Genomic DNA, 15,668 nt, shown 5'->3' with positions numbered 1-15,668 from the left:
ACAATTTTATGAATCAAAATGACTAATCAGTATTAGCTAGAACATTAGAACAATAACTTTTATAATAAGGGTTAGTGAACAGATTTGAACAACTATTCAGGGATAAGAATTTATGTGAAAAAGCTTGTGGCGACATCAAGTGGATAAAATGAGAATTACAAGACGTGATCATGCTCTATTTGTCATGCAAATACAGTATGTTTGTGAATTAAACCAGAAAACATAAGTTCTACCGCTCTTGCTTGTCTAGCTGGTTCCTTGTTCATTTCATATTCCCTATTCAAAGTCGTGCAACTTTTAAATAATTTCCCTCATTTTAAGTCGATCCTAAAATCACATGGTCCAGGTTATCATTTCATTTATAATCTTGGTACAGGTTATCATTTCATTTATATTTCTCATTAATATAATACTTAAAAAATAATATTTAAATAATCTCATAACAATATAATTAAATAATAAATATAAATCATACTCAAAATGCACTTTTAGCGTCGACCAAAAAGGGTTTATTCTGCTATATATAACCAGATGGTTACAATTCTTTAATTATTTTTAGTCCATTCACGTGCATTATTCCGCTCACAACCGTTTCTTCTCTCGCCGACCTACTTCTGTTTAATTGGATAAGCATCAGTCTCAAACTAGAGAGAGAACGAGAGCGAGACCGGCTGGACCCACAAACCGTTATCCACCTGCAAATAAAGCGTTCATGGAATCTGCACATTCCTCGCTGACGTCACGGCGGATGGAATTAGAACCAACGTCGCGACTCGCGCGAAACAATCTGTCGCGCTCTTCTGTTATGTTATAAAGTGCACTTTCCAACATTTCCTCGCGACAGCGCTACACACACGGAATGTCCCGCGGAAGCGCAGGCGAACAACAGGTGGATTCAGAGGCCAATCCAGACGTGGAAGTAGCCATACTTCTGTGTCTCTCCGCCCCTGTGAGTAACCATAGCAAAGATACCGTAAAATCCAGCGTTCCGGAAAGAAGATGAATAACACGCTCGCGATATGGATCATTTCAGCGGTGACGCGACGTTGGGAGCATTACGAACAAGATTGACCACTCACACAGTTTATTCGGAGTTATGTCACTTTACATCTGAAATCGTCTTCTGATACACAGAGGCTGTTTTATTTCTGACCCAAGAGAGTGTTTGTAGACTTTTGGAGTCATTATGCCTGTCAGCAACGGATCGATGATGGATTTCCCCTCGGAATATGTGAAAGTAAAGGCGCACTACGGAGGGTGAGTGTTGTTAACTTTTACAGGGTTAATGTTTTAAAGCTGGCCTGCTTGTGTTGTGGCGTCAAAGGTCGGAATATGCCAAGCGTTTGGCCGTTTAATGTAAGCACAACATGTTTGCAAACGCAGTTCACTCCCACACTTGACAAACTTTGACATTCCTTTAATGTTTTATTACTTTTTCATCGTAAAATCGTTTTTAAACAGCATATTTTGTGTTTTAGAGACGTTGTCAGCTGAGGCATTTTACAACAATGCTGTTTACAATATCAGACAGGTCGTAAAACATCCAGACAATAATAAGAAAAGAGCAAATAGTCTATAATTTTTTACATTTAAATGTTTTAATATATTCTTATTCTTTTAAATATGTAATGTTGCAAATGATTTTTAGGTGCACTTAGTTATGATCATTTAAAAGTTTTACAAATATATATATATAACATTAAAAGTAGCCTATGAAAACTCTAAAGCTCTGATGGGTGCCACCATATTGATATCACATGACATAGCCATGTCATGCAACTGACCAAGTTACTGGTGTGTTGGCCAGCTAAAAAAACACAACTTACTGAGTGCATCTTTAAATATTAAATATTTTTGTGGGCTGAAGGTTGTGCTCTTATTGCCACTTATTGCTCAACACGTATCTCTTGTCCTGTTATACATAATATGCTGTTGCATACTTCTTTGAAGAGGATTTTTATTAGTATTATAAAAGGCAAGTTTCAGTCTTCATAATTCATACAAAGATAATCTCCAAGATCACTCATAAAAATACCAAAAATGCCACACATGACTTGAATTGATTGGGCTGGTTTTGACCCCCACTTTGGCTTCTGACATTATACATTTTTTCCTTCTTGATCATCCTCCATTGGCTTTATACAATAATTTATAATTAGGCTTTATATTTTGTTTGGACATTCTTAGCTAAAAGTGACCATGTTGTAAGTGGTCAGCAAAGTGTGAGATAACACAAACACGCACTGTCTGCATACATCACTGTGAATCATTGTTATTAATCACATCCTCTCTCAAAGACGAACAGTTTCAGTACAACAGCGGGTGATATCGCCCACCCTTTAGTCAACGATGTGAACGATACAGATTCATTTCGAAACCTCAGTGTTTAAGTCATAATAGCATTCTTAAAGGGAAAGTTCCACAAAAATAAAGTTCTCTTGATTTAGAAACCCTCACGCTGTTCCAAAACGGTGTGATTTTCCTTCTGCCTCTGAACACAAAAGAAAGATATTTCAAAGAATGTTAGTAACCAAAGAGTTGCTAGTAGCCATTAGAAAAAAATACAGTGGAAGTCAATGGCTACCAGCAATGGTTTGCTTACAAACTTTCTTTTGTGTTCAACAGGTGAAAGAAATTCATACAGGTTTAAATAACTTGAAGGTAAGTAAATGATTAATTTTTTTAACTGAAATCTTTATTTTTTATCAACTACCCCTTTAATTTATTCAAAAATGACAATTATTTCATTATTTATGAAAATTCCTTTACCCAAAAATATAAATTCTGTCATTTACTCATTAATTTCTTTTGGTAAACTATCCCTTTAACCCTTATCTCGGTGACAACTGGTATTTATATACTAATTTTAACGCTATGAATTAGACTAGAGAGACCCAATCAGATTTGGCTGTATATGTAATATTTATGTTGTTTTATGTGAGGAAAAAATAAATCCGCTTTGCATGATTGGATTTGACTCTCTTTGTTTGAAATAATATAGTATTTAACTTTGTGACTTATCTGGGTAGTCAAATAATGAGGAACAAAGATTCTTCACTTTTTTATTATATTAATACTCGTCGACTGGTTGATTATAAAAAGGAAAAAAAAAGAATTATATAAGCATTCGGTAAATAAATGCATAAGAGAATGTACCGTAACTCATTTTTTGTGACATAAATGTGCTTTACAAATGATGTCCTGCTGGTTCGTGGGTGGAGATCTAGTAGACCTTTGATTCAAAAGCACAGTAACCTGATGGCGTGCCAGTGAACCTGCTGTAGGAAGTGAAGAGTTCCTCCGTGTCTGTGGAAGTGTGAATTCCTCTCTAACATGAGTGTGTAAAGAGCGCTCTGAATTTGGGTCAGGCTTTTCGGAGCGTTTTGAAAGCCTTGGTGATTTCCACTTCTAAAAATATTTTGGAAGAAGTTAACACCAAGCGGGACAGAAATCTTGGTGTCTGGCTGACACCCTGAGCCAGGCAGTTGCTTAGCAACAAGTTATAAGCCGCAATAATGGCTTTTTTTTTTTTCACAGATTCCAGGCACTATTTATTCCAGCACAGGCCTCTAGGTTTCAGTCCAATAGGTTTCATTGTTGAGCAATCAAGAACGAGATTAGGCTGTTTTAAATAGCTCATCTCAGAAGGGGGAATTGCTGGATCCTCGACATTGTTGACCCTGTTAGTCACCTGAACGGTCACGTTTTGTAGCTTTGTACAGTTTGAACAGGCAGAAGTTTGTCATGCTGGCAGAAAGTGCTTTAAGCTGTTTTACCATGCATGCATAAAATGTCCCTGTTACCTGACAGATGCTGAAATTGGTGTGTCATTGACAGCCCTAGGCGATGCAAGCAGCTCAGAAGTGTCAGGGGAGAGGCCAGGCCAGTCAGAGACGCTTTCTGCTTGTCAATCTTTTTACAAGTTTAGGGAATTTTTCAGTGGCCTTGTTTTTTAGAGCAAACAATAAAACACTGTTCAAGATTTGGGGTCGATAAGATGTTTTTGAAAGGAGTCTTTTATGTTCAACATTATTTGTCATTTATATGATCAAAAAATACAGTAAAAACTTAGAAATATAAAATGTTTTCTTTTTTTAGTATAATTTAATTTGTAATTTATTCCATTTATTACTCCAGTCTTCAGTGTGACATGATTCTTCAGAAGTCATTCTAATATGCTGATTTGATGCTCAAGAAACACTTCTTATTGTCCGTCTTAAAAACAGTTTTAATGCATGATATTTTTGTGTAAACCGCAGTCATTTGTCTTTTAGGATTCTTTGTAGTGAAATTAGAGCTGAACAGCATTTATTGCATTGTAAATGTCTTTACTGTCACATTTGATGCATCTTTGCTGAATAAACATTCGTTTTCACAAACTAAATTATGATTTTACTAAATTATAATGGTTCTTTCACATAATTAACCATAAACAAACCATCGGTTTAATATCTGGGCAATACACTGAATCATTAAGTTTGAACAATGACAGAAGAATTGTGTAAACACACTTCACTGAACCATCAGCAGCCTGTCGTGCCAAGAGAGAATTGAACTTGGCAAGTGTTTCTTATTTCCATTTCCACTGCTGGACTTTAGTCCAAGACCCGGGAGGTTTAGAGAGATTTGATTTGCTATAGCAACCACACAGACAGCACTGTAGATAAAACTCACTGGTCATAAATCACAAGCATAAGGTGAAACCACAGGTGAAACTTTATAATGTTAACACCGTTCTCATCTTACCAGTGACATTATACATTTTTTCTGTGTGTGTGTACTGTGTAATGCATGAATGTGAGACTTCTGAGAACAAAGCAATGAGTGTGTAAAGGTCTTAATTTCTCTGAATTCTATGTTTGTATTCTAAACTTTCAGTGCTAAGTTTAGAGCACAGTAACATAGCACAGACTTAACATCCTCCTAAGCCTTTCTCTTCATGCAAATCTTGTCTGTGTGAATTGGAATATTCTGTATATCCAGTGGTGAACCTAATGACACTGTTCCCTGCAGACAGGGCGTTGTTTAAACTACTGACCTCCATCTCTCGTGTGGGCTTTTCTCAGGTTCTAGTTGTACTATTTCAGGTGGGTTTTATGGCTGAGTATGGAAAGTCCATCAGAAAGGAGCAGGGTGTTTTCATGATGATTCAGCCTGTGCATATGAGCCACAGCTGTTACCCAAAACTGTACTGCTCATCCAACATCTTTTATGACAAAAAAGAGTCAGGCCACACGTTATGTAGTGTCTATTTACTATGTAACTGAAGATTTAGTTCTAAAGCATCTAGCCTCTGTTATTTTTAAGGGATTTCTGTCACAGTCTTTTTGTTGCAGTTTAATTTTAGAATTAAACATTAATGATTAGTTTTAGAAAAAAAGTCTGTTTTGCTCATCAAGGCTTCAATATATTTGATCAAACATAAACCAGTATGATGCTATTTTACCCAACGTTGAAGTACAGAACTAACATTACATCATGTTGAAGACATATATTGCTTTCGGTTGCTTAGTTTCCGTAACTTTACATTATAGCTGTGCTGTAATACTGGGGTTCCCGTCATACGTCACACTCCAGGATTCCTCAACAAGGCGTAACCAAACCTCAGTGAACTAATACAGTGATATAAGATCTCTGATCTCAGAAAACACTTCAGGGTCAAGTGATTAAGTTGCGACTGTTATGGCGGAGCAAAAAGCCAAATGCATATGTGATGACTGTGATCATTCCCAAATCTAGAATTATGATTAACCTCTATTTATCACCTCCGCTCCTCTTTTATTCAGTGCAAATAACACTATTGCCACACTTACGCTTTTTCTGTCTGTCTCATCTATTTCAGAACCACCCCTCTCTGCTTTAATATGGAGTGAGAAATGAACACCTCTGAAATGACTTTATTTAACTGTTAGCATCCTCAGGGATGGTTAGATGATCAGAAATGTTTCACATGGCTTGCTCTGGAATTTAATTTCCAAACGGCAGCGGCTCCAGGGACTCCTAACATTTATCAGTTGAGCAGGCCGTAGAGAGCCGTGCCGTTGGAGATCCTTTCACCCCTGGCTTCAGTGGCAGCCAGTCATGTGGGGGATGAGGATGGTGGGGAACGGATGGAGCCATAAGGGCAGGGTGGCTGATGATGGACTCGTGATGAAGGTTCCCCCGCTGAGGGCCAAGCTGTTTCAGAGCTCATCTTAGCAGAAAGCACACACACAGTATATCTGACTTGTCATACAGTCATACATCACATTTTCCATCTACACAGGAACTGAGGGAGGTCTGTAGACTGATTTGTAAAACAGTAATTTCTTTAAAAAAAAATATTGTAAAACGATTGAGTATTCACTGGTTTAAAAAAAAATAAAAAAAAGCTTTTTTGTTTCTTTAGCTTTTCATTAAGAAAACATTGCAGTTGAACCAAGCTCTTTGTATGATTACATAAATAACAGCTGTAATTTATACAATAATTAAATTTGATCAATGTTAATTTAGGATTTTCACAGTACTAACTGAACACAACTCAGATGCTAAAATTATAATAGAAGAATAATAATTTAAGTATGCAGTTTAATAAAATATTGCACACTTTAATGTATTCAGATATTTAAGGGCTTATATTCACCGGTTTTTACTATTTTGAAAATATGACGTTTTCTATAGCTTTTTATTTTATTTAAAATGTATTCTTTAAAATATCTGTATGCTTGAAACCAATTATTAATTTAGATGGTTTGTTTGAGTGTAAAACAATAATACAGTATATCAGTGAATCCAGGACATGACAAAGGTTGTTAACTAAGAAACTAGGTCAGTAATGGTTTATCCTGATGTAATAATGTCTGTTAATTTTTTGAATGAAAGTTATCATACAGTGTTATTAGGGATGCACAATATACTGGAATATACTCCATATAATCCAGTACAAAATGGTGTGGAAATACCATGACAATATTTCATGTCTATATAACATGGTACTGAATGATTCCAGGATCGAGGTGATACTTAGAATTACTTGGGAAAACAGACATCAAGCCCCAAAGAATGACATGATTATGCTGAATCCACACATAAACACATTATTCCTGATGTCCAAGAAGGCACTTTGAGGTCAGCGATGATGACCTAATCATATCTTCGTAATATGTTGTACTTCTGTAGACTGAACTAAACGGATCGTGTTTTCTTGTATGCAGTGTGTGAAAGTGGGGCAGGGACCAGACTAGGCAGCTGTGTGCTAGAGGTTTGAAAGAAAAGTCTCTTGTGTATCCAGACAGATGTGGCTTGTTTGCCTGTGTTTGGACCGTTTCAGGCTAGTGTTGCAAATTAAAGCTACAGAGGACATTTAGAATAAGAGATGCACGATTTGAGATGTGATGCTGGGTAGTTTAGATGGTAATGTGTACCATATATATCTACAGATAATATGTCATTTCAGTAATTTTGTTATCCGCTTTTGTCATTTTTTTTTTTTAGTTTTTAAGTATTCCTTTATTTTCATTTTATTTAGCTTTGATTCAATTTTACTTATGTTTTAGCTGTAGTAGTTTTAGAATTTAGTATTGATTTATTTTAGTGATAGCTGCCAGTGCAACATTCCTAGTTTTCATTTTAGCTGTTATTTTATGTCAGCTTTATTTCAATTAGCAAAAATGATTAACCAGGTTGGTTTTAGTAAAAAAAAAAAAAAAAAAAAACCTGCTTCAGGGATGTGCAAAACTTAATATTTTCTAAATCTGTTCAACAAACAAACAAAAAAAGAAAGTCTAAAAATTTAGTTCATTTGACTAATTGACTAGTCAGTTGTTGGACACGTTGTAGAATTGTGCCGTTTTAATAGAGAAGTCCAGTTTTAGGCCGTGGACTTCTACATTGTAAAAGATAGAGTTTTTATTATTTACCTGTAACCAAATACACTCCATTAAACAGAATTTGAACAGATTTGAATTGTTCTCAGATCTGTATGAAGGTGCTTTCTGTTTTAAGTGTTCTTGTTTTTTTGTAGGGACATGCTGATCTCTGACTTGGATTTGGCCATGACGTACACCGAGGTGTGTGAGGAAGTGAGAACGATGTGTGGGGTCCGAAAGGAGATGCCAATTACACTCAAGTGGATTGACGATGAAGGTGTGTATGACCTTTGAACTTTGGCTGAGGTGACGTCAGCAGAATAAAAAAGTGTATTAAGAAGAAGTCAAGATAGTATAGTTTTACTAAAGATTTCAAAGTTTGGAATAATGCGCCGAACGAATAGTTCACAATAAGACCAGGAGCATAAAAAAAAAGATTCATTTTGATTTCATTTTAACTTTAAGGCTCAAGGGCTGTGCCTGTGTTATTGAGAACTAAAACTAAACCTACTAATTCATAATCTTTTGTTGAAATAAATATTAGATAAAAAGTAAGATGAAACAAAGACATTATGCCTTCTTAAGCTACTCAAATAAAATAAATCTGAGAAATGCTAAGAAATAAAAAATTAAATATTAAAACCAAACTAATAAAAAAATAAAAATAAAACAATAAATATATAAACTAAAAAACAATTCAAAATACTAATGAATATTATAGTATATAAAAAATGAAAAATAAATAAATACCGTCCCAAGTCCCAGTTTGAATACCCCCGAGTCACGACAACTATAAATATTGAGTATATATGTAATGTAGAGAGTGAAAAAAAGAAAACACTTACAGAGATTTACTTCACCAGAAGCAATATTGCCATCTAATAATATTTTAGTGATTTTTTTTTTTTCCATGTTCCCAATTTTTTTGTTGTTTTGTTTTTAAGGGGACCCATGTACCATCTCATCCCAGATGGAGCTGGAGGAAGCATTCCGTATCTACAACCGAAACCGGTGCTCCGGACTCCTTTTGCATGGTACTTACTAACTCAAAACATCTGAAATAACATCTTTTTTCCCCTCATTTATTCAATTTTCAGTTGTTCTAGTAGCAGAATTGCTCTATTTGTATTTTTATCCATTTATTTATAAAGAACTGAATGCAGAATCAAACCACACAGCAGAAATCCACCAAACCACTCAAACTATAATGTGTACTCTACACGACTAAAGCACTAAATACAAATCAGTCTTCTTCAGAAAATGTAATATTTGCAATTTAGCATATTTGCTGGCCCCATGTCTATGAATAGATGAAACCACTGGACTGAGTCACAATCTTTTCTCTTTGTCTTTCTTTCTTTGTCTAGTATTCCCAAGCATTCCTGAAAAGCCTGGTATGCCGTGCCCAGGAGAGGACAGTAAGTCAAAAATCTTGCCAGCCATTTTCAGCCTTATTCGTGTGCACTTTAATGCTGATCTTCTTTAAAGTGGCCATTCTCTCTTCTACAGTCACTCAATACAGGAAACAGATCTCTTAAAACAATCTCTTTCAAGTCTATCTCAGGAATAGTTTTGCTCAAGCATTTACCCCCCCCCCCAACCCCCCCCCCCACCTTTTTGACAGCCCACTGAACCACAATGAGGATCCAAACCTCTATTAATTTATGACTTTGTGTTGCTAACAGAATAGTTATCTGAAACGTTTACTCACCCTGATGTCGTTCCAAAATATGTGTTTGAAATTAGACTAGGAAGAGTAAATACTGACGTAATTGTTATTTTTAGGTGAATTATTACTTTAAGGTCTTGGACAAAGATAATAGATTCAGTTTTTAGTGTCTTTAATGTAAGATTTTATGGTGGAAAACATGGCATCTCTCACTGGGAGCGTATAGCACTCTGGGAGCTGCACAGTAATCCTGTGTTAATGTGCACTTTTACTGCCCTGACGGCCAGACGGGGGTTAAACTGCTGAGTCAGGACTTTGTACATGGTACGGCCACCCCTTTTTGAAAGCATTATGAATTCACGATCATCCACGCCTATGGCACGGTCATGATATATGTCTTCTGTGTCATTTGTGTGTGTGAGAGAGAGAGTTGTGTGTTGCTGTGTCATAGCGTTAGTGCTAAATTGTATTTTATGTGTCAAAGAGGAATGCTGCATATCCGTGTGTGTGTGTGTGCCTTTTTGCTTTGCATTTCATACAGATAAGACAGTACCTTGCATTTCTGTTCTTTGTCTGAATGAGGTCTTCGATATGGTTTGAATGTAATCTTGTGTATTTCATACATGAGAAGTGTTGGTCTGAACAGCTTTGATTGCTGTTCTTTAGGTACGTAATGACTTGTGACAGGCTGGTAACTTTTCTGTCAGCGTTTGTTTCTGTTCTGGCCCACTTTTTCTCTCCTTGTCAGCAGTTTGTGCCACATTTGTTGTTGTTGGATGTTTTCTCAGAGGAGGCAATGCTCCTCATAAAATGTGGATGAGAAGATTATTGACAGTATAAATAAAACAAATATATTTCAGTTCAAAGAAAGAAAAAAAAATTCTGAAATGACAATTAATCGGAACAAAACCACAATCTTAACATGGTTCAGTGTGGTTGTGAAGTCTCCTAGGCTGTGTTTTGGGGAAGTAGTGGCCTAGTGGTTGGAGAGTTTGACTCCTAACCCTAGGGTTGTGGGTTCGAGTCTCGGGGTGGCAATACCATGACTTAGGTGCCCTTGAGCAAGGCACCAAACCCCCAACTGCTCCCTGGGCGCCGCAGCATAAATGGCTGCCCACTGCTCTGGGTGTGTGTTCACTGTGTGTGTGTGTGTGTGTTGGATGGGTTAAATGCAGAGCACGAATTCTGAGTATGGGTCTCCATACTTTTAATTAAATGCACTGTGTGTTTCAGAGTGAAGCATGGCATTGCGTTCTTTTACACACGAGCAGCTCATGATCTGGTGTTTTCAGTGTGTCAGAGCGGCTCGGGTCTCAGTTACATGTGCTGCTACATGTAAACTCACCTCTGCATGTGCTCGGAGTTTGGTTTGTATGTAATGTGCATTTGGGAATGTATCACATGCTAACCATCTTCCCAAACTTGTAATGAGAAGCGCTTACAAACTGGATGTTGTCAGCAAATACAAAGCTTTAAAGGATTTATTCACTTCCAGAATGAAAATGTTGGCATCATTTACTCACCCTCCACTTGTTCCAAACTGTTTTTTTCTGCTGGACACAAAAGATTATATTTTGATGAGTTAATGAGCACCATTGACTTCCATAATATATATATTTTTTCCTACTGTAGAAGTAAATGGTGCTCATACATGGTACAGGATACCAACATGTTTGTTGTGTTCAACAGAAGAAAGGTTTGGAACAAGGGGAGGGTGAGTAAATGATGAAAGAATTTTAATTCTGGAAATGAAGGGAGCCATAAATATTGCATTTATGTTGATTAATATGTTTATATTGTTTTATAATCATATAATGATCCTTTTAATGCATTTTTTAAGTGCCAAGTGCCAATTAGACTTTTCCCCTATATTGAGATATTACTTAAAATGATGATCTCATAATGAGCTGGATTTTAGATGCGTCTTAGGTTGGTTATATTAAAGATGCAACTCCATTCCTGCCACCATCAGTATATTTGTGATATTTACTTTTTTTTTAATTAAAATTTTTAATTTAAAATAAAGTGGGTTTTAATAAGATTGTCCCATATAAGTTAGTAGTAACAAATAAAAATGATGCTTTTCTGTATTTGTATAGATATTATTTTTGAAACAGTACATTGGGGGGAAAAAATACATCAACCCAATGTCTTGGTTTAAATAAAGTGTGATAATTTATAAAAACAAAATGTTTTGGTATTGGTTGCTTGTTGATGCTATAAGGTGTTTAACCCAGATACCATGTGAACAAAATTTAACATGAATTTATTAGACAAAAACCTGTGAAGGGACTCGTTTCAGACATCCAGCACACACCACTGATGCGTGATGGAGCGGTGCTGAACAGGGACTGTGTGAATTGACAGTGTAAAGACCTCAGGTTCAGCTGCCTACTGTTGTGTGGAATTGGTCTGGGCTTATTACTATGCAAGGTTAGTTATTCACTTTGTACCAGAGCAGCTCCAGGATACTGAGCTTTCATGCACAGTGTTGTAGGGACAAAGAATTATAACCTTTTATTCAGATATAATCTGCTTCACTGATCATGGCTGCTTTTTACCCAGACTTTTTCCACAGAATCCTGTTAAAGCCTTTTTAAGGCTTGTGACTAGGCATTTAAATTGCATTTACATTTATGCATTTAGCAGACGCTTTTATCCAAAGCGACTTCCATTTTTACAGTATGTGTGTTCCCTGGGAATTGAACCCACAACCTTGTGCACAGCTTACGCAATACTCTACCACTAAGCCACAGCAACACACACATTTTATAAATTACATAAAAGCAAAGCAAGTGTATGACTTATGCTTCTTTTGCTTACAACTTTCGAAGCCATTTAATAACTTTGTATAGGGCACAGTGATAAAATGGTCCAGAAACATACATTTTGTCATTGTTTTCTCACTCTCATGTTGTTTCATTTTTTTGGACCCCATCGACTTTAATTGCATGGACAAAAACTGAATTACATAATTGGAATTTTTGGGTGACTTTGTGGTGCTGGTGATTGTTGACAAGGCTGAGAGTCAGTGTAAGAAAGACATATCTTCAGATAACTGGGCTCAGTTTCTCGGCTGAGGTGTGTAGGAAGGGTCTCTGTCAATCTGTAAATCACTTTATTTATTAAATAAGATGTAAATAGTTGATTATTTTAAAGGGTATGTATTCTTTACTTTTGTAATTATTATTTATTAATTTCCTTGATTTTATATGTAAATTTGGGCTGTCATGATATTATATATTTTAACTTCTACTTCTCGTTCAGGTCACAGCTGACCTGAGACACTGGCTTTTTTAAGCTTCCTATGAAATAACAAGAGAGAAAATACTGTCAAGTTCAACAGTATGATGAATAAATACAAACATCAAATTGACACTTTAACCTGTTAACTTGTGTACCTGTATCTTAATATCTTTAATGCATAGTTGCGCCGGCATCAATGAAGTCATGCAGTTAACGTGCTTCTAATTCAGCATTAATGTGCATCTAGAACGGCATCTTACATGCATGGCAATGCGACCAACTTAACATTTTACAGAGTTTAATGTACCAATGTGGTCGCTCTGTTTTCTAGATTTGTTTCAATCGTGTAATCAATTTGAACAAAGATGCTATGCACAAGTATTGGCCATGACTTGATTGCATATACAAAAACAAAAATTAGACGAGTAAAGAAAACACTTTATTTATTAAAATACTCACCCCTTTATTTAGATATATGGACACAGGAAACTGATGTTAAGAAGTTTATTTTAACGTTTCCCCATACCGGTATATTGCAACACCCTTAATGCAAATGATCTGAGTGTCTGACCTTATCAGGACAATGAATACAGATTTACTGAAATGACTCAAACTGATATGAGAGATTTAGAAAATCACAATTTATCCACATCTCTGAATATTGTATATTGGCTGATACTAGACATTTTTGCATATAGATTCCCTTATTTTTGCATTTATATTTTATATATTTATATATAAACTTAGATTTTACTGAGTAGTTTTAATTTAGCTTTCAAACACACAAAGGAAGACACACACTCCCTTCTTCTTGGACCCGATGCATCCTAAGAAGGCTGACGGTATGTGAGCGGTATCGTATCATCTCAAGATCTCAGGTGTTTGTGTGCATATTTTCTTTTCAGATGTGTCACTGATGTGTTCGTGGCCACTAATGAACGTTATTGGCCACGTTATTGGCTGATACTAGACATTTTTGCATATAGATTCCCTTATTTTTGCATTTATATTTTATATATTTATATATAAACTTAGATTTTACTGAGTAGTTTTAATTGTTTAACATTTATTTATTTATTTATTTATTTTTTTTTTTTTTTTAGTACAGTTGGATAGTTAAGTAATGAGTAACCACAGGAAGCAAAGTGGGCAAGAGAGAGGGGCGGGATCGGGAAAGGTCCACAAACCGGGCTTTGAATTTGGGACGCCCGTAACACAACGGTGCTATATGTATGTCAGCACACTGCCCACGAAGGCTTTCGGCGTTGACATTTCATTTTTAAATTAATATGTAATTGGCCATTTTCTGAAGAAAGCTTTTGTTTGTGGAATGGTTTCTAAGTGGTTGCTTACAGACTCAAATGAAGAGAGCCAACTTAAAATCCTCCATAATGTGATGTCACTCAGATCCTTTTTTTTTTTTTACTGTAAATTCAGTTTTTGCCTTTTTATAGTTCACCATGCAACTGACATAAAAACATAAAAGCAGGCCTTTCAGCGCAAATTGAGGTATCATTCATAGCCGTGCACAGTAAATGGCAAAATGTAGTACTTTTAGGGTTTGTTCAAATAACCACTAATTGGCAAACAGTCCCTGCTTTTATCAGACACTCCATCCCCCCGTACTCCTCGTTCACCAAACACTAAGCTCTTTCACCATCCACGCCGACGCTCCGTTCCAGTCCACCTCCCCCTCCGTGCCGTGTTTTCCACAAAGCCCCTCAGCTGTTTGCCTCCGGCTCTCTGGGGACCCAGCTACACCCTGACGAAAGGATGAGAGAGAGAGACAGCGAACAGGGCGAGAGAGAGAAATAATAGAGAGTAGAGGCGAAGAGTGCCGAGCAGAACCAGGGACCGTAGCAAAACATCCGTCTGTGTTGCAGGAACTCCCTCCTTTTGTCTGTGCTGCCCATCTCTATTAAGGCTTCCAGCAGAGCTGCCTGCTCCTGTAGAAACATCCCTCCCTCCCTCCATCCATCCATCTATCCATCCATCGAGGACGCAGCCTACACAAGGACAGCCAGCTGTAACGACTGCACGCAGGGAGCGACAGAACGGCAGGGAGGGGGAGAAATAATTAAATAAGTCACAAGGAAGAGGAGAGACTGAGCGAACAGAGGAGACTGCGAGGGAGGAGGGGATGTAGCCGGTGCATCGTTGGAGGCTGCCAGGGGAAATGTGCTGAAACGAGCAGAAAACAGGAAGATACCGGTGAGCACCACACCATCGAGATCTCTTCCATTTGTTGTCCACCCCATCTCGCCGCCACTGTCTTTGTGTGCGGATGTGATTGACATTGAGCTAGCGTTACCGAGTGTGTCCAGCCCTTGTGCATGCATGCGTGTTTGATGCATTCTGTTTATTTTCATCACACCTGCAGTGATTTGATGGCCCGTCTTCCATGCCAGGCTCTGGTTTGAACCCGTTTGGCAAGTGTGGCAGCGTTGCGTGCGGGTGTATGTGTGTGGCGATTTGCCTACCTGGCATGTTTTAGTCAGAGTTCCAGAGAGCGGCTAGCATCCTTTCATTTAGCTTTCAAACACACAAAGGAAGACACACACTCCCTTCTTCTTGGACCCAATGCATCCTAAGAAGGCTGACGGTATGTGAGCGGTATCGTATCATCTCAAGGTCTCAGGTGTTTGTGTGCATATTTTCTTTTCAGATGTGTCACTGATGTGTTCGTGGCCACTAATGAACGGAAATGTGCAGTTTTGACTGCCCACTCTAACGGGTGCTAGTTATTTCATTATGAACGCTTTCAGCCTCGTTTTCTGAACTGGGTGGTTAAAATAGATGCTCATGCATTATTTAAGTCTGACTGACATAATTAGCAAGATGTCAGTTATCCACCACCTCTTGCCCATGATGCACCCAAACACGAGGCTCTGCATCCTTCCCACAAG

General features: G+C 37.2%; 1 protein-coding gene across 2 annotated transcripts in view; it reads left to right on the top strand.

The window, feature by feature from the left end:
- Positions 1-767: 767 nt before the first annotated feature.
- Positions 768-15,668, top strand: part of LOC113107093 (protein kinase C zeta type-like) — a 94,757-nt gene continuing 79,856 nt past the window's right edge. The window contains exons 1-4 of one of the 2 annotated variants that reach the window (XM_026269298.1): positions 768-1,257; positions 8,003-8,124; positions 8,792-8,881; positions 9,215-9,265. In XM_026269298.1, coding sequence (XP_026125083.1) covers positions 1,187-1,257; positions 8,003-8,124; positions 8,792-8,881; positions 9,215-9,265 — 334 coding nt within the window. In that variant the 5' untranslated portion in view covers positions 768-1,186. Of the gene's footprint in view, positions 1,258-8,002; positions 8,125-8,791; positions 8,882-9,214; positions 9,266-14,844; positions 14,974-15,668 lie in introns of those variants that run through there. The other variant, XM_026269301.1, reaches the window with a different exon arrangement.

The sequence above is a fragment of the Carassius auratus genome, chromosome 8, assembly GCF_003368295.1.
Source record: "Carassius auratus strain Wakin chromosome 8, ASM336829v1, whole genome shotgun sequence".
In the NCBI taxonomy this organism is placed as follows: Eukaryota; Metazoa; Chordata; class Actinopteri; order Cypriniformes; family Cyprinidae; genus Carassius; species Carassius auratus.
This window is presented reverse-complemented; position numbering and strand designations above follow the sequence as displayed.